Source organism: Oncorhynchus nerka, linkage group LG22, assembly GCF_034236695.1.
Source record: "Oncorhynchus nerka isolate Pitt River linkage group LG22, Oner_Uvic_2.0, whole genome shotgun sequence".
Taxonomy (NCBI): domain Eukaryota; kingdom Metazoa; phylum Chordata; class Actinopteri; order Salmoniformes; family Salmonidae; genus Oncorhynchus; species Oncorhynchus nerka.
In genome coordinates, this window is record NC_088417.1 from 41932769 (window position 1) to 41956449 (window position 23681).

The 23681-nt window shown below is 44.5% G+C and overlaps 1 protein-coding gene across 1 annotated transcript in view; it reads left to right on the forward strand.

The window, feature by feature from the left end:
• LOC115105190 (protein scribble homolog) overlaps window positions 1-23681 on the forward strand; it is a 134791-nt gene that overhangs the window by 37251 nt on the left and 73859 nt on the right. Inside the window, 1 exon segment of the mRNA XM_065007162.1 lies at window positions 17597-17714. Within this exon segment, the coding sequence (XP_064863234.1) occupies window positions 17597-17714 (118 nt within the window).

Below are 23681 nucleotides of genomic sequence, written 5' to 3' on the forward strand. Positions count from 1 at the left end.
AATACGATACAGGAACGATAGTTTAAAACAATTCTGTTTGGCTAGAGGAACGAATCGATGCAGTACGATGCACTAACAATTTTGTATAAACACATTCATTTTCCACTCCAAATTTAAATCCGCTGCTGATAGAGCTCTCAAGCTGGGCGTGTGTGTGTATAAATGTGTGTATGTAGTCACCTGAACTGAGCAATAAGGGAAACTGGGCATTTACCACCGCACTATAAGGGGGCCAATGTTTGCTTTTTGTCCCCTTACTTTTGATCTGAAATCACCACCACCCGCTAATTTGTCATTTTTGCAGATTCAAAATGTTTGAGCTAGTAGTGTATGAATATTTATCTTAAAATGAGCTATTACATAGCCGATGAATATATGTCACAACTTTGGAGTTCGTCGAATGGTTGAGACCGTTTGTAAGTTGTTATGGAGCGAACGAACGTTTCTTCTCCTCCTGCTTCGAAGGTGCATTGTGGGTAGCAAAAGCGATTGCTGGCCTTGTTATGAAATCATCAAGGGTACCCTGTGTTCCTAAAAATGACCATATACACGGATGCTTTAACGCAAAGCTACCAAAACTATTGCTAATAAAAATGTAATCTAACCTATGCAATGTAACGATCAGCAGGTAGGCTATGGCCAGACGAGTTGTCTCGGGCTGTAGCTTAGGCTACTTTTATTCTGATAAAACACAATTTAACAGCGCATTTGATATAACAATCTAGCAACTTAAATTAGTCACTCCACTAACTAGCCATTTGACAAACATTCGAATGCAGTTAGGCTAGGCTACTGGAATTGCATGGGTTGTTCGGCATGCAGAATTACTTGTAGATGAATGACTGTCAACAGTTACAATGCTTAGTTCGACACTGAAAGAGAGGACGCATCAGTTGTCACAAAAATGAGGTATTTTCGTTACTTTTAATCGATTTTCTGACCGATTCATGCTATACTTGGATCGGTTTGGGGTCCCGCATACCGACACACATCTTAAACATTTGAACCAGGGACCGATGTGACTCGTTACATCCTTAGTACACACAGACTGTGTGTGTACTGCTTGGCCTGATTGCCCTCTGTGGCCACGTTCAGTTTGTGTAGCCCGAGGATCGCGTGCCGAGATGTGCACGATGAGTGACATGGCTAATCTGATTAAGATACGCTGTTTAAAATTAAATGCACATGCCATGTTTGTGTTAACAAATAGAACAGGTTTGTTTGTGGACCATGTGTACAGTAGATTATATACACACTCACACACCTGCATTTATTGACACACAGGGAGTGTGTGTGGGGGAGGTTGAGGTTTGAGGCAGAGGAACAGTTCGGTTAATAGAGGTGATGCCACTAGTAGGCCAGAGTAAACCACTGCACACTGTCAACATGGGAGGGATTTAGCCCTGGGCTGAACCACTTAGCACAGACCAAGAGGGGGGACCTCATGGAGCACTGATGTGTTACCCTTTTTCCCAGTAAAATACTTTTTCCCTGACCACAACCTGATCAGACTGGGGCCCGAATCCATAAAGCTTCTCAGAGTAGGAGTGTTCATCTAGGATCAGTTTAGCCTTTTAGATCATAATGAATAAGATTATTCATCAGCTGTCCTACTCTGAGATACTTTTTAAATATGACGCTAGAGTTCAGTTTTCTCTGGGCAGATTGTGTTGTGGTAAGGAAAAAACATGTAGGCATATCTTGTGTTTAGTCATGGCTTAGGGTTCAAAACAAACGCTAAGCAGCATGACCAGAGAGCAACTCCCCTGTGGGAACCCCATTGTTTTACCTTCCCCTCTTCATTAATAATCCACCATTCCTCTCTTGCCCTCTCTCCTCTCTATCCCTCTCCTCTTCTTAGTCATTCTTTCCTTTTTGTCCTCCTAGCTGTCTTTCAAGCCCCCCCCCATCCCTCCACTTCCAGACCATTCTTCTCTCCTCCTCCTGCCCTCTCTGAACAATTGAGGAATCCCCCAGCTCAACCGGTGGGAGGGAAGAGAGAGTGGGCCACCCTGTGACGGACTGCTCTGTATGGGGCTGTCCGCTCACCCTTTGTCCCTAAAGCCCAAGTAAAATTGAGAGTGAGGTGGAGGAGCTAGGCCAGGGAGTGAGAGGAGGAGGAGGAGGAGGAGGAGGGGTGGTGGATGGGTGGTGGATGGGTAAGGGGCTTCATTGATGTGTTGCTGGGGCTTTTGGTTTCATTCCCTGTGGAGTGAGGGGAGGGGCGCACAACGAGACCCTGTTGTAACAGCACAGCAGTGGAACTATTTAAAACCCCGTTACTCCACTATCACGCTACAGACCGGCATTGGCAATGCCTCTTCTATTATAGCATTCTTGTTGATTATGGATCATGTATCAACTTAATTTAAGTCAAGCACATGATTGAGATATTGGACTAAAGAGAGAGGACACATGGTGAGCGTCCAAAGGCACCACTATTCCCTTTATAGTACACTTCTTTTGACCACGGCCCATAGTGCTCTGGTAAAAAGTTGTGCACTATGTAAGGAATATGGCCGTTTGGGACACACCCATGCGTTCACATGAGTTTCAGACACCTGTTGAGTTTCTTTCAGAGACAGTGTTCCTCTTTGTTATTTCCCAGTTAGCACCATTCTAGGAGAGCTGGGACCTCACGATCCGTTATAATCACGATACTTAGGTGCCGATATGCTATGTATTGCGATTCTCACAATTCTATATGTATTGTTCACCATATATCTGCTGCAGAGGGACAAGAGAGAGCCATGAGAACGAGTTTTGATCAGTCATAGAAATTAGGCAGAATCTACCGCACACCCAAAGCTGTTTTGTGCAGGTTCCCAAGGCAAAAGGCAAAACAGGACAAACAGGAAAAATTCTCACAGAAATAAAATTGCTGAAAACTGGCTCCGTATTTAAAAAGATGGGAGAACAAGCTATGAAGGAAAAATACTACTGCAGTTACAAACTATCGCTGTGGTCACCGACTGGTCCATCTCCAAGGCAATTCCAAGTCCATCGCCAAACATTTCTGTAAAAAAACGATAAAGCCTTGTATTAATATAATTTTTTGGGGGTCTTGAGCTGTTCGTGGTAGGTACACCCGATTTTCAGCTGCCCTGCCCGCCGGCAAGGTCGAACTGTTGCCATTTTGAACAATTGCATGTGTCTGAAGGTACAAACTCTACCTTCCTGGAAGGCCCAGAGAGCAAATCAAATGGACTATAGGCCTACTGCTGGCCAATCGCATAACTCGGATTACTCAGTCTGCTGTAACGTAACGGGCATAAAAGAAAGCTACAGTAAAGTTGATACTATGATATTTCAAAATGTTTAAAACCATGACTAGAGAGACACTGTCAACGAATACAGCGAAGAGCTGCTGTTTTGACGGAGTTCATGTTTAAGGTCCTACTCAGCACTGTCAACACTTTGTATTCAACACTTTTATAAGCCATAAAATGCACGTTCTTCCTATTTCCACTCAGCGCTACAACAAGCACTGCAGCAGTAATGAACTAGTAGGAAAGTGGATCTATAGGCTTGCGTTGTTATTTAGCGGCTTGAGTCTTTTTTAATATCAAGGAATATTTCACTTTCTCTGTTCATAGGAATTACAACATGAATTTGTGCATGAGGCACGACTCAATTTTCGCCATCAGCTGGAAGACCGTGTCCCTTTTTGAGTCATTGGAGGAAAGGGAGAGTGTTGAGGCGGACGCTCAGTCTCCTGCGCTCTCCCTCCGCTGAGACTGAACATCAGATTCAAAATCCATCAGCCCAGTAAAAAAAAAAAAAAATGTATGCTCACTTAACTGTGCCTCACAAGTAATACAACAACGGATCTATTGCTGGTGTGATCATATAGCCGAACTCAAATATTAAAAAAATGTCACTGCATTGGCAGGGCGATTCAAACAAAGCCAATATGCGGGATAATGTATTGGGCCTATAGCTTACTGCACAAACCTCATTGCTACAGGACTGTTTTACATTTCTTACACTTTTTAAGTAATATTTTACAAAAAATTGTGATCAAGACTCAGGAAAGGTTGGTGACAACTGTTCTAGAGTTTTCCCTGTTAACACTATCAATGTTTCCCTTCACTGTGGTAATTGGGATCGAAGCAACGCAATATTAGCCACTTTCAATGCAACATCCCAAAACAAACTATGCAAGAGATTTTGTTCTAGGCAGAACTCATCGGAGTAGGATTCTATTGAATTGGAACACACTACTCAGCTTGTGCTGTACACAGACCTGTGCTGCATAAACAATCAGAGCTGCAGTAGGTCTATATGCAAATAGACCATTGCCATATATGGATCTATGCCATTTACTTTGAACAGGACTGTGTTTACAGCATGAGCGGTCGTGAGTAGATGCGCTTGTTTTGAGATCATAGCGAGAGCTGCGTGTTAGCACGAGTTCATATCTTTTGCTAGTTAGTGTGTTATTAGACCAGTTACAGATCATTTGTAGTCCGCAATAGGGAGGTGATTGCATCCTACAAGAGCACAAAGCTTGTACATTTCCAGTTGTCTTTTATTTTTCTTTAAAGGGATAGTGTTGTATTTTGAGACCGGCTTATATAAGCTATGTGGCCAATAGGTAGAGGGTAGCATAATTTGTCAGATTCTCTATTGGAATGATGCATTCTATTTTGTAAAGTGGTTTCTTGAATCAAACAACATAACATTTTTAGTCTCCTCGTCTGAAGGTCAACAGGTCAAGCCCTACATTGAACACCACACATTGGCTGCTGCTGTATGCTGAATGATAGAACAGCTATTTCCATGTTAAAAATGTTATGGGATGTTTTTGATGGTATGCCACTATGGTAAGCCTACATTGTTAGACACAGTAGCCTTCTTGGCCACTGTTAAAACTGTAACTTAAAGCGGGTACAGCCTCAGTGTTCACAGTAAACGCACGCTGGAAGTTTCACCGAATTTTCACAACGTTCAAGTTTGCGCACAGCCGACCTGAAGTTTGCTTTGTGCCGAAAATGTTTTTGAGGGAACATCGAGTGCTGTCATGACATGGGGCCTCCTATTCAAGTGACTGGCCAAGTTACTCACTCAACCAAATCCTCCCAGAGCTGCTTTTCTATTTTCTTTCCCATCCAGCCAGGGTCCTGAAAGAAGAGGCCATCACAAAAGCATTTGTTCCCCTGCCAGCCTCCCTCCCTCTGCCACCCACCCCATTTTTATGCCCCTCACCCCAGGTGTGTGTGTGTGTGTGTGTGTGGTTAGGACGGGATCAGTAGTAGTGGAGCAGTGTTTGGCACTGGATTAACCAGGAGATGGAGCAGAGTGAATAGGCCACCATCTAGTGTGCAGTCCACTCCCTGATGAAAAAGAGGAATGGAGAGAGAAGACTGAGGGATAATATTAATGCTATGTAATTTTCAGCTTGAAAAGGTGTCCTTTCTATGAATTGTGCCCCACTTGATCTCCTAGTTAATCCATAGAGATGAATCTATACTCAGCAAAAAAAATGTCCCCTTTTCAGGAACCTGTCTTTCAAAGATAATTCGTAAAAATCCAAATAACTTCAGATCTTCATTGTAAAGGGTTTAAACACGGTTTCCCATGCTTGTTCAATGAACCATAAACATGCACCTGTGGAACGGTCGTTAAGACACTAACAGCTTAGACGGTAGGCAATTATGTCACAGTTATGAAAACATAGGCCTTTCTACTGATTCTGAAAAACACAGAAAGAAAGATGCCCAGGGTCCCTGCTCATCTGCGTGAATGTGCCTTAGGCATGCTGCAAGGAGGCTTGAGGACTGCAGATGTGGGTAGGGCAATAAATGGCAAAGTCCGTACTGTGAGACAGTGCTACAGGGAGACAGGACGGACAGCTGATCGTCCTCGCAGTGGCAGACCACGTGTTTATTGATTTTATTTTATTTCACCTTTATTTAACCAGGTAGGCAAGTTGAGATCAGAGACTCACCAGCAGCAAGAGCGACATCATTGATGTATACAGAGAAGAGAGTCGGTTCAAGAATTGAACCCTGTGGCACCCCCATAGAGACTGCCAGAGGCCCGGACAACAGGTCCTCCGATTTGACACACTGAACTCTATCGGAGAAGTAGTTGGTGAACCAGGCGAGGCAATCATTTGAGAAACCAAGGCTATCAAGTCTGCCGATGGGGATGTGGTGATTGACAGAGTCGAAAGCCTTGGTCAAGTCGATGAATACAGCTGCACAGTATTGTTTCTTATCGATGGCGGTTAGGATATCGTTTAGGACCTTGAGCGTGGCTGAGGTGCACCCATGACCAGCTCTGAAACCAGATTGCATAGCGGAGAAGGTATGGTGGGATTCGAAATGGTCGGTAATCTGTTTGTTGACTTGGCTTTCGAAGACCTTAGAAAGGCAGGGTAGGATAGATATAGGTCTGTAGCAGTTTGGGTCAAGAGTGTCCCCCCCTTGAAGAGGGGGATGACCGCAGCTGCTTTCCAATTTTTGGGAATCTCAGACGACACGAAAGAGAGGTTGAACAGGCTAGTAATAGGGGTTGCAACAATTTCGGCAGATCATTTTTTAGAAAGAAAGGGTCCAAATTTTCTAGCCCGGCTGATTTGTAGGGGTCCAGATTTTGCAGCTCTTTCAGAACATCAGCTGACTGGATTTGGGATAAGGAGAAATGAGGAAGGCTTGGGCAGGTTGCTGTGGGGGGGTGCAGTGCTGTTGACCGGGGTAGGGGTAGCCAGGTGGAAAGCATGGCCAGCCGTAGAAAAATTCTTACTGAAATTCTTAATTATAGTGGATTTATCGGTGGTGATGGTGTTTCCTGTCCTCAGTGCAGTGGGCAGCTGGGAGGAGGTGTTCTTATTCTCCATGGACTTTACAGTGTCCCAGAACAACACCTGCACAGGATGAGTACATCCGAACATCACACCTGTGGGCATTGTACAGGATGGCAACACCTGCCCAAGTAACACCAGGAATGCACAATCCCTCCATCAGTGCTCAGACTGTCCGCAATAGGCTGAGAGAGGCTGGACTGAGGAATTGTAGGCCTGTTGTATAAGACATGTCCTCACCAGACATCACCGGCAACAACGTCCCCTATGTTCACAAACCCGCAGTCGCTGGATCAGACAGGACTGGCAAAAAGTGCTCTTCACTGACGAGTCGTGGTTTTGTCTCACCAGCGGCGATGGTCGGATTTGCTTTTATTGTCGAAGGAATGAGCGTTACACCGAGACCTGTACTCTGGAGCGGGATCGATTTGGAGGTGGAGGGTCCGTCATGGTCTGGGGCGGTGTGTCACAGCATCATCGGACTGAGATTGTTGTAATTGCAGGCAATCTCAATGCTGTGTGTTACAGGGAAGACATCCTCCTCCCTCATGTGGTACCCTTCCTGCAGGCTCATCCTGACATGACCCTCCAGCATGACAATGCCAGCAGCCACACTGCTCGTTCTGTGTGTGATTTCCTGCAAGACGGGAATGTCAGTGTTCTGCCATGGCCAGCGAAGAGCCCAGATCTCAATCCCATTGAGCACGTCTGGGACCTGTTGGATTGGAGGGTGAGGGCTAGGGCCATTCTCCCCAGAAATGTCCGGGAACTTGCAGGTGCCTTGGTGGAATAGTGAGGTAACATCTCACAGCAAGACCTGGCAAATCTGGTGTAGTGCATGAGGAGGAGATGCACTGCAGACTTTATTTAGCTGGTGGCCATACCAGATACTGACTGTTACTTTTGATTTTGACCCCCCTTTGTTCAGGGACACATTATTCAATTTCTATTAGTCACATGTCTGTGGAACTTGTTCAGTTTGTCTCAGTTGTTGAATTTGGTTATGTTCTTACAAATGTTAAGTTTGTCAAAAATTAACACAGTTGACAGTGAGAGGACATTTCTTTTTTTGTTGAATTTATCTCTCTCTCTGGTTTTTCCACTCAAAATGATGTTGATTGCAAATCTGGGCTCAACAGTGAGTTTGGGTTTTCATAACTTTGGGGCAACAATCCATACATTTAGGGCAACCACAGCATGCTGCAGACCTGTCTGGATTTTTCATTGGTCTCTTGTACATTACAGGCCACCGGACCTCTGTGTGTAAGGGTTTGATTGGACAGCAGCCGGAGGATAAATACATTTACATTTAAGTCATTTAGCAGACGCTCTTATCCAGAGCGACTTACAAATTGGTGCATTCACCTTATGACATCCAGTGGAGCAGCCACTTTACAATAGTGCATCTAAATCTTTTAAGGGGGGGTGTAGCTTAACTTCTTCCAGTTTGAAGTAATTAGTAGCTTCGTAAACTATATTTTCAGAGTAGCTTCCCCAACATTGCTAATGAATAGGGTGTTTTCCCTCTAGCAGGGCCTATCATCAATGAATAGGCTAGGATATATATATAACAGACTGATGACAGAACACACACTCGCATCACATTTACATTACATTTAAGTAATTTAGCAGACGCTCTTATCCAGAGCGACTTACAAATTGGTGCGTTCACCTTAAGACATCCAGTGGAACAGCCACTTTACAATAGTGCATCTAAATCTTTTAAGGGGGAGGGGGTGAGAAGGATGACTTTATCCTATCCTAGGTATTCCTGAAAGAGGTGGGGTTTCAGGTGTCTCCGGAAGGTGGTGATTGACTCCGCTGTCCTGGCGTCGTGAGGGAGTTTGTTCCACCATTGGGGGGCCAGAGCAGCGAACAGTTTTGACTGGGCTGCGCGGGAACTGTACTTCCTCAGTGGTAGGGAGGCGAGCAGGCCAGAGGTGGATGAACGCAGTGCCCTTGTTTGGGTGTAGGGCCTGATCAGAGCCTGGAGGTACTGAGGTGCCGTTCCCCTCACAGCTCCGTAGGCAAGCACCATGGTCTTGTAGCGGATGCGAGCTTCAACTGGAAGCCAGTGGAGAGAGCGGAGGAGCGGGGTGACGTGAGAGAACTTGGGAAGGTTGAACACCAGACGGGCTGCGGCGTTCTGGATGAGTTGTAGGGGTTTAATGGCACAGGCAGGGAGCCCAGCCAACAGCGAGTTGCAGTAATCCAGACGGGAGATGACAAGTGCCTGGATTAGGACCTGCGCTGCTTCCTGTGTGAGGCAGGGTCGTACTCTGCGGATGTTGTAGAGCATGAACCTACAAGAACGGGCCACCGCCTTGATGTTAGTTGAGAACGACAGGGTGTTGTCCAGGATCACGCCAAGGTTCTTAGCGCTCTGGGAGGAGGACACAATGGAGTTGTCAACCGTGATGGCGAGATCATGGAATGGGCAGTCCTTCCCGGGAGGAAGAGCAGCTCCGTCTTGCCGAGGTTCAGCTTGAGGTGGTGATCCGTCATCCACACTGATATGTCTGCCAGACATGCAGAGATGCGATTCGCCACCTGGTCATCAGAAGGGGGAAAGGAGAAGATTAATTGTGTGTCGTCTGCATAGCAATGATAGGAGAGACCATGTGAGGTTATGACAGAGCCAAGTGACTTGGTGTATAGCGAGAATAGGAGAGGGCCTAGAACAGAGCCCTGGGGACGCCAGTGGTGAGAGCGCGTGGTGAGGAGACAGATTCTCGCCACGCCACCTGGTAGGAGCGACCTGTCAGGTAGGACGCAATCCAAGCGTGGGCCGCGCCGGAGATGCCCAACTCGGAGAGGGTGGAGAGGAGGATCTGATGGTTCACAGTATCGAAGGCAGACGATAGGTCTAGAAGGATGAGAGCAGAGGAGAGAGAGTTAGCTTTAGCAGTGCGGAGGGCCTCCGTGATACAGAGAAGAGCAGTCTCAGTTGAATGACTAGTCTTGAAACCTGACTGATTTGGATCAAGAAGGTCATTCTGAGAGAGATAGCGGGAGAGCTGGCCAAGGACGGCACGTTCGAGAGTTTTGGAGAGAAAAGAAAGAAGGGATACTGGTCTGTAGTTGTTGACATCGGAGGGATCGAGTGTAGGTTTTTTCAGAAGGGGTGCAACTCTCGCTCTCTTGAAGACAGAAGGGACGTAGCCAGCGGTCAGGGATGAGTTGATGAGCGAGGTGAGGTAAGGGAGAAGGTCTCCGGAAATGGTCTGGAGAAGAGAGGAGGGAATAGGGTCAAGCGGGCAGGTTGTTGGGCGGCCGGCCGTCACAAGACGCGAGATTTCATCTGGAGAGAGAGGGGAGAAAGAGGTCAGAGCACAGGGTAGGGCAGTGTGAGCAGAACCAGCGGTGTCGTTTGACTTAGCAAACGAGGATCGGATGTCGTCGACCTTCTTTTCAAAATGGTTGACGAAGTCATCTGCAGAGAGGGAGGAGGGGGGGGGGGAGGAGGATTCAGGAGTCACTTAAATGAAGTCACTTGACTGGAACACTGACGCCTCTGTCCATGGAGCTTCAGCTCAGCATCGCACCTTTACTCAACATACATACCCTACTCTGTCGCTCCATCTCTCACTGCATATCTCTCTAACTCTCTTTACCCTGTTACTTGTGGTTGACTTTTGTTTAGGGTTGTGAAAGGCAGTCTGGGGCCTGATCACTAGGAACCAAATGGACCAAAATGGAGAGGGACTGACTGAATTTGTCCAATAGGACACTCTTGTTTTTCTGTTTTCTGTTGCAAAACTGTTTTAATACTGGGTGCACTAATGAATCCACCCCAGGTGAGGGGTATCTTCTAACAGGCTCCCAAGTCACCCCACAGCTAATTTGTGCTTGGAAACGACTGTGATAGTCAACATACTGACATAGACACAAGTGCATGTCCTCTGTGCAACACCGTTGTCTTTGGGGTAGTGGCTGCTCCCCGACTTCCTCATTAGGCTATGGGCCTTGCTTTCACAGGACACACACACACACACACACACTAATTTCTACCCGTGGGTTTACAGCTTTGTTCCAGCACACATAAACACACACTAAAACCTGAACCGAGTCTTAAACACAAACATTCACATTAACAGTTCTCCACTCAGTGCCTCACCTATAGTAGCTACTAGCTAGCCTAACCGCCCTCAGTGATAAGCCTCTGTAAACAGTGCAAGCTGTGTGTGTGTACTGACGGATAAATAATTGCTCATGCAGTTCTGAACGTTTTATGTCCATCTGCAGTAGGAAAACACAGGCTAAATACACACACGCTCAAATGAAATCAGCTGTATTCTATGGCTGCCCTCAAGGAATTAGTCTCTGAGGGCAAGGAAACACCCTCTCTCTCTCTCTCACACACACACGCACACACACACACACACACACACACACACACACACACACACACACACACACACACACACACACACACACACACAGTGCCCCTGAGAGGGGTGTCAGTAAGCCAAGCGGGACACAGGCTCTAGCTGTGTTTCTGGGTGAAGTGCAGATAGGACCCTCCCAGAGCCCGCTGTTCTCATGTCACTCCTCAAACACTCACTGTAGCACTGTAGCGCTGATATGCTATGTATTAAAATTCTCACGGTTCTGTATGTATTTCAATACTGTGGTTTTATTGCAAGCCGATGTTCCTGGCATATTACTCACCATACCTGGTGCAGAGGGAGCCATCAGTCATGTAAATTAAAGTTCTGGAAACATGGTGGCTCACTATTTATAAAGAAGATTAAGAACAAGCTATAGGATGTAAAAAGTTTTGGCACAGGTATAGCCGACTAGAGCTAGCTAATGCTACCTAGCAAAAATGTATTAGTACCCAATATATATCGATATTTCTTTCCCAATGACTAAGCACATCCTCTCTCTCTCTCCCCTCCCAGTTCTACCCACCCTTCACTCCCTTCCACCCTCACTCCCTTTTGTGAGCAAAAAACATCACTCATGAGGGTGTGGGTAAAAGAAGGCCCCACTCGCCAAGGAAATGTAGCTCGCTGGTTCTCACTGATGTGCCGGCTTGTCCTACCGACGGAGTTAGGGTACCACACACGTACAGAGTTGTATTTGATTTACGTAAAGAGGTGTGTGTGACTGCAGGGGACGGAGGAGGGATGTTTTGGGTGTCCCTTTTCATGGACCTGTTGTCCTGACATTGACACACTAATATGGCTAAATGAGAGCCACAGAACACAACAAATGTGTTTAGGTAGTAGATTAAGATTAGGTAGGAGACCAGGTTAACCTCCACTAGAAAACACTTTTTCCCGTTTCATGTTCTCTGGGTTGGGAGTTTTATGTGCAAGCTGGCCGCTAGGTTCAGCCGATATTATGATAGTATCGTCTATCGAAGACTATTGACAGACATTGAGACGTAACAGACGATAGTTTAGCCTTTTTGAATTTGACTGAGTCGGGAAGCGCATGGCAAGGCAGCATTCCCAGTAATCCGACTATTCATATCTGCTATAGCCTATTTCAATAAATAGCATATGTTATATAGGCCTAAAAGAACACAAGATAGAAATGTAGGCTTGACAGAGTGGAGAATCTCACCAAAAAAGTACTAAATGTCCTTTCAGAAAATCTTGTTTTGTTCGCTCTGTCGGATGCATGGGCCTTACAGGCTTAAACTATTCATTTCTTATAACGAACACTCCTTAACTATTCCATTGTCTCGCCATTCGATATGAATAGGACTGGGCTCGAAAAAGTTGCTTGAAAGCCTAACATGAATAAAAAAATATATCAATTTTAAGCTTAAGAAAGAAATCCATGCAGGGCTGAAAAATCCCTGAATAGTAGCCTATGGGCCTGGTCCCTAACGAGACCCCCCCCCACCCCCACACATGCAGTTTCAAGGGATACTTGGGACTCTGCTTGCTTGCTTGATCTTTTTTTCTGTAGCAATTTTTTACAAATTGCTCAAGGGCCATGGTAGATTCCTCTGTGAAGATGACGTCATTGAATGTTTCGCCAGCTTTGATCCATGGCTGGGCCTGCAGGATGTTAAAGGAGCAATAAAAACGGTCTTTCTTTAGACTAGTTGAGTATCTGGAGCATCAGCATTTGTGGGTTCGATTACAGGCTCAAAATGGCCAGAAATAAAGTACTTTCTTCTGAAACTCGTCAGTCTATTCTTGTTCTGAGAAATGAAGGCTATTCCAATGCGAGAAATTGCTAAGAAACTGAAGATCTCTTACAATGCTGTGTGCTACTCCCTTCACAGAACAGCGCAAACTGGCTCTAACCAGAATAAAAAGACGAGTAAGAGGGCCCGGTGCACAACTGAGCAAGAGGACAAGTATATTAGTGTCTAGTTTGAGAAACAGATGCCTCACAAGTCCTTAACTGGCAGCTTCATGAAATAGTACAAGCAAAACACCAGTCTCAACATCAACAGTGAAGAGGCGACTCCGGGATGCTGGCCTTCTAGGCTGTGCTATCATAATTGCAAAAGGGTTTTCTAAAATGATAAACTTGGATTAGCTAACACAACGTGCCAGTGGAACACAGGAGTGACGGTTGCTGATGATGGGCCTCTGTATTCCTATGTAGATATTCCATATAGAATCTGCCGTTTCCAGCTACAATAGTCATTTACAATATTAACAATGTCTTCACTGTATTTCTGATCAATTTTATGTATGTATGTACAGTTGAAGTCAGAAATGTACATACACTTAGGTTGGAGTCATTAAAACTATTTTTTCAACCACTCCACAAATTTCTTGTTAACAAACTATAGTTTTGGCAAGTTGGTTAGGACATCTACTTTTTAATGACTCCAACCTAAGTGTATGTCAACTTCCGACTTCAACTGTAAGTTACGTGCCATAGAATTCTGCCGCAGCCCGCAAGCTGTGCCGCAGTACGACACAACTTTAAAGGAAGAACCACTGTATATTCCAATAGCCTAAGAAGGTACGGTTGTCCTAGGCATAGGCTAATCTCAATCACAGCTTTATGAAAGATAGAACAAACAATGGCTTATTAAAGAGCGGAGGATGAGGCAAATAAAGCAATTATTATCCACTTCTGAAGAAGGTCGACTTTGTTTCTATCGAGCCCATGATTTATAGCCTAATTCACAACGGTATGAGAGCCCGTTCCTCATCGGTTCAGTGTCACTTTGCTCCATCATGTGCGCGAGACACACACACCTGTTCCATCCCGAAGCTCAACCAAAAAGGAATATTCAAAAAGATTTGCCTGCACTTAGCCTCTGCCCAGGCTTTCAACAACATTATCTTTTGTCATGATTCTTCCAGTTGTAGCATGCGATTTAGCGCTATAGCCCAATGGTGCTTTAACAGAATTGATTTGTTTACGTTTTGCCAATAGGGTGTGATACCATCGTTTATGAGTACATAATCAACATAGCACAGAAGTTGACATGGTCAATCCCGACTAGCCACTCTGCAGCAGACTGAATGGCCGTCTTTGTCAGTGGGGCATAATCGTCCATTCAGAGGACTGATTGTGTTACATGGCCTGCTATCACCGAGCTCTGCAGACACTAGTTGTGTCCCAAATTGCACCCCTAAGTCCATATGTAGTACACTATTTTTGACCAGAGCCACATTGGCTCGGGTCAAAATAAATGCTCTTAATGGAATAAGGTGCCATTTTGGACAAACCCTCTGAGAGAAGGAGAATGTATTGATGCTTTAATCTAAATTGGTATGGTCTCGCATGGAGAAGTTCCCACCCCCCTTCTCTCTGTTTTGGGGTCTCCTGTTGTTTTCCTGACTCAAGTGGTTGGTATGGGAATGCTTAAGCAAATGTCTCTGTCTCTGCCCATGAATGTATTTGACTCCTGTTGAATGTCTGTCTGTCTGGTTGGCAGAAAACGACCCTGAACTTGAAGACCTCTCTGTCTGTGTGTGTGTGTGTGGGTCAAATCAAATATTATTTGTCATATGTGCCGAATATAACAGGTGTAGACCTTACCGTGAAATCCTTACTTGCAGGCCCTTAACCAACAATGCAGTTCAATAAATAGTTAAAATATTTACTAAATAAACTGAAGCAAAAAATAATATAAAAAGTAACACAATGTAACAATACAGGGGTATGATACCGAGTCAATGTCGAGGGCTACAGGTTAGGTGTGTGTGTGCGCACCTGTGTTTTGTGTGTGTATGGGTGCGTAAATGTGTGTGTGTGTGTGTGTGTGTGTGTGTGTGTGTGTGTGTGGAGGTCCCCTTGCTCTAGGGTAAACGCTTGTGCCAGTGGTGTGCGGATGCTTTCTTTGGGCCCGGGGCAGGTCACAGACAGTCAATCCCAAACGACCCCCTCGCCCCGACCAACTCGCTATCAACTTCAAGACGCATGCAATTCATGTTCCACTTTTTAAACGTAAACTCAAATAACGCTGTGCCTTATGGGATTCCACTTTGCTCTGAAGCCAGCAGCAATGCTGGCTCGGTCAAAGTGGGTATTGGAGGGTCTAATTAGCCCCGACACCCTCCATTTTCACTCCCTCAGCTTCGGGCGATAATCCGTATTGCTATAGCAATTCATAGAACGACAAGTTTCTAACCGTGTGCACCACTGTCATTAAAAAAAATGATAATCCTTTAAACTACTACTAGTTTGATAGTTGTAGCCATCAATTGGCCCATTAACAATAATTTCTCTAGTAGAGGGTACTTATCATAATGAAAGATATCAGCAAAATGCCTGCGATAAGTGGTCGGTGTTGACCATTTTCGGTTTATTGTCCCAGCTCAAGAGGCGAGGGGAAGGGGCTGATTTGGGTTTCAGCCAGTCCCCTGGCTCCTATTTTCTCTTCCCGATACCAGTCACCTGACAGAGCCACCGTACGCCACCACAACATCTCTCTCTCTGCCACACACTATCATACACACTCTCTCACACGCACAAACACTCCTAGGGGAGAGAGTGCAGCTCACCACCCGACCCCCAGCCAGATACAGAGGAAGCGGGTGTCAGTGAAGAGCAGAGCTGCAGCATCGTTCGTCTGTCTGGCAGTGTAATTGTAGAGCTGTCTCCTAGCATGTCATATTGGTTGTGTCCCAACTGTCACCCCATTCCCCTATATAGTGCTCCACTTTTCACCAGAGCCCAATGGCACCTGGTCAAAATTAGTGCACTGTATACGGAATAGGGTGCCAGTTGGGACACATACATTGTCTTCTCCGCTGCTGCCTGTCGGACAGGAACATTACAGCACGCTGCACAAAGGGAGACCTTGATTTACTCGATACGCCTCAGAACGTTTATACAACTTCCCCCTAGAGACAGGAATATTGCAGTGGAATTGCAAAACATCTTGATTGGTGGGAACCAGTTAGGAATTTACGGGATTTTCACGTTAAGCAAGTCAAACTGTTGGGTTTCGTGACACGCAAAGATCTGCCTTTCACTCAAGGGCATCCAAGATGTCACAGTTGAGTCTGTCTAGGTTGACTTTGGGTTCAGGCTTCATGTCCTCTGACGGCTCGGAATGCGTTCTGATTCTGAATCATGGATTCCTGTTTAAGAATCGGAGTTCGCTCACTTTGTCCTCATTGCCCCGCTACCATAGATGGCTGGGATGTTTACCTGCAAAACCGATGTGCGTGCTCCCGAGAGGCCGGAAACAGATTTACAATTATAGGATTATGTCAACTATATTTTGCCTCAATGTTTTTTGAAAACACATACATTCACACAATAAGGTACTTGTTGTCTCTCAAAGACATTGTTACAGTTGTTGGTTAGCTAGCTAGTGGATTTTAGCCATATTAGCATAGATGTGACATGAGTCAACACAGCTCAAAACAAGGCATGGCATCAAGAACAAGATACAAGTCGCTGAGACAAGCCGCCTATGATTCCCCACACGGCATCTTCTCGTCATTGTTGCTCTCTGACCCTTCAGAATCACAGCACAGCCTTTTGCCTATGCAATGTGCGCACATCATTGTCGTTACGTTGTCAGGCAACCCGTCTATGGTGTCTGAGTGTGTTATTACTATAATTCCCTCATTGCCCTGGCGGACCAGAGTAGGACGCTGGCCCTCTGTGGCTGCAGTGGGAGGCTTGAAGAGTTTATGGCTGCATAGTTTGGGACCCGTTACCTGTGCCAGCCTTCCAGGCTGTGTAGCTAGCAGCGGAGGACACACTGTCAGCCCGTCTAGCTGCCCGGTCTTGCCTGCTGGAGGTGTGTTCTGAATCCAACAACCAGCCTCTTGTGAAAGTACTTGGTAGGAGAGCTCTGCTCAGGCTGTGCTATCCAAAGCCACTCACGTGTTGATGGAATTGGAAGTAAATCTTTTTGAAAGATGTCGGCCTGCCCTGGTAAACCTACAGGGATATGTGTGTAGTACTGTGTGTGCAACCCGTAGCGTGCTGATGTCTGCCGCGTGTTTTGATGGAGTGGAGGGAATTGAGATGCGCTGATTGCTTATCTAAATTGCACCATGTGAGCATGCACTGCATCAAAAGTTCAACACTAACTTTTCTGTTAAACAGCACGACATAGTTGATTTATCCCAACCTTTTTGCGTTCACATGCACCCTCGATCAACTCTTTGATCTCATTGACAAATGTTGAGTCTAATGTTTGGTTACAGCATAGTCTATGTGTTGCAGATGGGGAGTGTCCTAACCCAGTCGAGTTTAGATATGCCAACGCTACGAAATGGCTTGGTGATGTCATTTTTCAATGCTGTTATTTATTAAAAAGCTGACGTGTTTCCACCTCAATCGCTCTTTGTCAAAGCTGTGTTGTCCTAACCCAGTGTTCCTCTGTCTCTTTAGCCTTTCTTCAGACTTCTGAACTTGCGGAAACTGGGTCTGAGTGACAATGAGATCCAGAGGCTCCCTCCTGAGGTGGCCAACTTCATGCAGCTGGTGGAGCTCGACATCTCCAGAAATGGTATGTGCGCTTGGACACAGACACACACACACACACATACACACAAACAGGTGGTCTAGCGGTCTGCGGCCCCCTCTGCTGGGGTCAAAACCAGGTTCAAAACCAGCATACAGCAGACGTGCGTGCAAATTACCACCATAAACAGACACCTATTTTAACCACCCGGTAATAAATGTCAAATTCTGCAAAACATCCCTTACAGAGAACCAACAAAGTAAGACCTAGAGCAAAAACCTGCATTCATGGGCAGGCGAGCTTAACAAAATACAAGCAAGCAGGCAAAAGTCTAAATAGACCAATAGAAACTAGGGCTGTCCCCGGCAAAATAAAATCGTAGTCAATCGAGAGTCATCTGTTCTTTCCAATCGATTGGTCGAAATGTAAAACGTGTTTTTCCATATATAAACACCCGTGTTCTAATAAAAACATTGCAGGTAGAAAATATCCTGATATACATAAATATCTTATGAAACACATTGGTTACGCATGGGGGTTTGTTCATGTTCTTCAATCGCTCTGGCTGTCTTCAACAAACGTGAAACATTTTATCAACTATAATCTGGGTAGGCTACGGCCCGGAAGCTAGCCCCTTCATCCTTTCCACATTTTTAATTTTAATTTTATTTTTTACGTTAAAGCCTTATTCTAAAATGGATTAAAATGGGGAGTTTTCAATCATCAATATAGACACAGTACACCATAATGACAAAGCGAAAACTGTTTTTTAGAAATGTTTGTATATGTATAAAAAAACTGATACTACATTTACATAAGTATTCAGACCCTTTACTCAGTACTTTGTTGAAGCTTCTTTGGCAGCGATTACAGCCTCGAATCTTCTTCGTTATGATGCTACAAGTTTCTTCCATTCTTCTCTGCAGATCCTCTAAAGCTCTGTCAGGTTGGATGGGTTGCGTTGCTGCACAGTTATTTTCAGGTCTATCCAGAGATGTTTGATCGGGTTCTGGCTGGGCCACTCAAGGACATTCAGAGACTTGTCCCGAATCCACTCCTGCGTTGTCTTGCCTGTGTGCTTAGGGTCGTTGTCCGGTTGGAAGGTGAACCTTCCGAGTCTCATAGCAAAGGGTCTCAATACTTACAGTACCAGTCAAAAGTTTGGACACACCTACTCATTCAAGGGTTTTATTTTTTACTATTTTCTACATTGTAGAATAAAAGTGAAGATATCAAAACTATGAAATAACACATGAAATCATGTAGTAACCAAAATGATTTTATATTTGAGATCCTTCAAAGTAGCCACCCTTTGCCTTGATGACAGCTTTGCACACTCTTGGCATTCTCTCAACCAGCTTCACCGGGAATGCTTTTTAACAGTCTTGAAGGAGTTCCCACATATGCTGAGCACTTGTTAGGTGCATTTCTTTCACTCTGCGGTCCAACTCATCCCAAACCTTGTCAATTGGGTTGAGGTCGGGTGATTGTGGAGGCCAGGTCATCTGATGCAACACTCCATCACTCTCCTTCTTGGTCAAATAGCCCTTACACACTGGAGGTGTGTTGGGTCATTGTTCTGTTGAAAAACAAATGATAGCGGGGACTAAGTGCAAACCATATGTGATGGCGTGTTGCTGCAGAATGTTGTGGTAGCCGTGCTGCTTAAGTGTGCCTTGAATTCTAAATAAATCAGTGTCACCAGCAAAGCACCATCACACCACCTCCTCCGTGCTTCACGGTGGGGAACCACACATGCGGAGATAATCCGTTTACCTACTCTGCGTCTCACAAAGACACGGCGGTTGGAACCAAAAATCTCGAATTTGGACTCATCAGACCAAAGGACACATTTCTACTGGTCTAATGCCCATTGCTTGTGTTTCTTGGCCCAAGCAAGTCTCTTCTTATTGGTGTCCTTTAGTAATGGTTTCTTTGCAGCAAATCGACCATGAATGCCTGATTCACGCAGTCTCCTCTGAACAGTTTATGTTGAGATGTCTGTTACTTGAACTCTGTGAAGCATTTATTTGGGATGCAATTTCTGAGGCTGTTAACTCTAATGAACTTATCCTCTGCAGCAGAGGTAACTCTGGGTCTTCCTTTCCTGTGGCGGTTCTCATGAGAGCCAGTTTCATCATAGCGTTTGATGGTTTTTGCGACTGCACCTGAAGAAACGTTCAAAGTTCTTGAAATGTTCCAGATTGACTGACCTTTCATGTCTTAATGTAATGATGGTGTTGATTCTCTTTTCTTATTTGAGCTGTTCTTGCCATAATATAGACTTGTTTTTTAACCAAATAGGGCTATCTTCTGTATACCCACCCCTACCTTGTCACAACACAACTGATTGCCTCAAACGCGTTAAGAAGCAAATAAATTAAACAAATAAACCTTTAACTAGGCACAGCTGTTAATTAAAATCCATTCCAGGTGACCTCATGAATCTGGTTGAGAGAATGCCAAGAGTGTGCAAAGCTGTCATTAAGGCAAACATGCTGACCACACTGCTCACGTCGCGTGCAAAATAAATGTACACGTTATTCAATCATTGCACTCACACTGCGCTAAAATAGAGGTTAGGTTATAGGTTATTTTTGTGATACTCAATGCGCTGCAAGTCCGGCCTCTCCCATCTCCTCATTGGTGGTTAGGAGCATATACACACGTGGGTGATTGAAAGATGAACTGACGTCCACATTCCAGTCGGTTGTAGTAATGCACCGTAAAGTTGGCTGCCAACCTCCATATAACGTCCAAAGACGTAAAAAAGAAGCCAGAGTAAGGAGGAGAGATGACGAGGAATTCGGTTTACCGATTTATCTGAGGATTAATTTTCGGAGTAGAGGACCTTGTGAATTTCAGGTAAAATGACAACCCAATATTTATGTCCCTGGAAAAATAGCTAGCAACAGCAAGCTGCCTTAAATGTTTAATACTTTTCGACCTGTACCCAAATTTAATATACCGTAATTTCCCGGACTATAAGCCGCTACTTTTTTCCCACGCTTTGAACCTTGCGGTTTATACAATGACGCGGCTAATTTATGGATTTTTCCCGCATTCACAAGATTCATGCCGCCAAAAAACTACGCTCTGTCACATAATGTGACGTAAATCGAGCGCGCTCAAACTTCCCATCATTCTGATTACGGTAGTCATTTTGTCACCCTCATCATGGCAAAGACACGGAGAAATGCATATGATGCAGCTTTCAAGTTGAAGGCGATCGATCTGGCTGTTGGAAAAGGAAATAGAGCTGCTGACAGCATGGAGCATTGTCAAAAAATCCACTATCATCAACGGGTTTCGAAAGGCTGGACTGTTGAAGAGGGCAGCGATCCAACATCGGATGAAGCAATTCTGAGGCTATTCAACTCCGACACTGAAGGAGATGACTTCAGTGGTTTCAGTGTACAGGAGGAGGAAGATAGTGACCAATGACTTTCTTGGTAGGCTACTGTTTACTGCTATTTTTTACATTTTTGTTACAAGCCGTGTTTCGTTAAAGCCTATTTTATTTTGTTTACAAGCCGTGTTTCGTTTAAAGGCTGTGTAAAGTTAATTTGTTTCAATGTACCGGTAGGCACGTGCGGCTTATTTATGTACAAAATACTTTTTTATTTTTTATTCAGTGGGTGCAGTTTATATTCAGGTGCGCTTAATAGTCCAGAAATTACGCTAATTGTTTCTGTTTTGATATTTCAACATGTGTGTCCTAATCGTGTCTGATATGGGGGTACAAAATCATCAGCGCGATGGCGCAGGTGCACGCCCGGTTTGGTCAGCATGAAAGTGTGGCTACTTTGAAGAATCTCATATAAAATATATTGTGATTTGTTTAACACTTTTTTGGGGGGTTACTACATGATTCCATATGTGTTATTTAATATTTTTTTGTCTTCACTATTATTCTACAATGTAGAAAATAGTAAAAAATAAAGAAAAACCCTTGAATGAGTAGGTGTGTCGATATCTAAGGAAGTCTCGAGCTGAGTGTAGTGGTACCTGAGGTAGTGTGGTCTCCAGCTTATCATGAGATACATGAGATACTTCTTCCTAGAGTTTTCATATGGATTTTTCGTAGCTGTTTACATACCACCACAGTCAGAGGCTGGCACTAAGACAACATTGAATGAGCTGTATTCCGCCATAAGCAAACAAGAAAACGTTCACCCAGAGGCGGCACTCCTAGTAGCCAGGGACTTTAATGCAGGGAAACTGAAATCCATTTGACCAACTTTCTATCAGCATGTTAATGTGCAACCAGAGAAAAAAGAACTCCGGACCACCTTTACTCCACACACAGAGACCATACAAAGCTCTCTCTTGCCCTCCATTTGGCAAATCTGACCATAATTCTATCCTCCTGATCCCTGCTTACAAGCAGAAATTAAAGCAGGAAGCACCAGTGACTAGATCAATAAAAAAAAAGTGGTCAGATGAAGCAGATGCTAAACTACAGGACTGTTTTGCTAGCACAGACTGGAATATGTTCCGGCATTCCTCTGATGGCATTGAGGAGTACACCATATCAGTCATTGGCTTCATCAATAAGTACATCGATGACTTGTCCCCACTGTGACCGTACGTACATACTAGAGGTCGACCGATTTAATCGGAATGGCCGATTAATTAGGGCGATTTCATGTTTTCATAACAATCGGAAATCGGTATTTTTGGGTGCCGATTTGCTGTTTAAAATAATAATAAAAAATAATTTTAAAAAATTACATTTTTTTAATTTTATTTTTAAATTTTTTTATACCTTTTATTTAACTAGGCAAGTCAGTCAGTCAAGAACACATTCTTATTTTCAGTGACGGCCTAGGAACGGTGGGTTAACTGCCTCGTTCAGGGGCAGGATGACAATTTCACCTTGTCAGCTCGGGGGATCCAATCTCGCAACCTTACAGTTAACTAGTCCAACGCAATAACGACCTGCCTCTCTCTCGTTGCACTCCACAAGGAGACTGCCTGTTATGCGAATGCAGTAAGCCAAGGTAAGTTGCTAGCTAGCATTAAACGTATCTTATAAAAAACAATCAATCAATCATAATCACTAGTTAACTACACATGGTTGATGATATTACTAGATATTATCTAGCATGTCCTGCGTTGCATATAATCTGACTAAGCATACAAGTATCTGACTGAGCGGTGGTAGGCAGAAGCAGGCGCGTAAACATTCATTCAAACAGCACTTTCGTGCGTTTTGCCAGCAGCTCTTCGTTGTGCGTCAAGCATTGCGCTGTTTATGACTTCAAGCTTATCAACTCCCGAGATGAGGCTGGTGTAACTGAAGTGAAATGGCTGGCTAGTTAGCGCGCGCTAATAGCGTTTCAAACTTCACTCGCTCTGAGCCTTGGTGGTTGTTTCCCTTGCTCTGCATGGGTAACGCTGCTTCGATGGTGGCTGTTGTCGTTGTGTTGCTGGTTCGAGCCCAGGGAGGAGCGAGGAGAGGGACGGAAGCTGTACTGTTACACTGGCAATACTGAAGTGCCTGTAAGAACATCTATTAGTCAAAGGTTAATGAAATACAAATGGTATAGAGGGAAATAGTCCTATAATTCCTATAATAACTACAACCTAAACTTCTTACCTGGGAATATTGAAGACTCATGTTAAAAGGAACCACCAGCTTTCATATGTTCTCATGTTCTGTTGTGGACGTCAGTTCATCTTTCAATCACCCTTACATAGCTAAATTGATTTTATTAGTGTATTGTATTAAGTTAAAATAAGTGTTCATTCAGTATTGTTGTAATTGTCATTATTTCAAATAAATAAATAAAACGTCAAATTAATCAATCGCCTTTTTTGGTCCTCCAATAATCGGTTTCGGCGTTGAAAAACCATAATCGGTCGACCTCTAGTACATACCCCAACCAGAAGCCATGGATTAGGCAACATCCGCACTGAGCTCAAGGCTAGAGCTGCCGCTTTCAAGGAGCGGGACTATAACCCGGAAGCTTATATGAAATCCCGCTCTGCCCTCCGATGAACCATCAA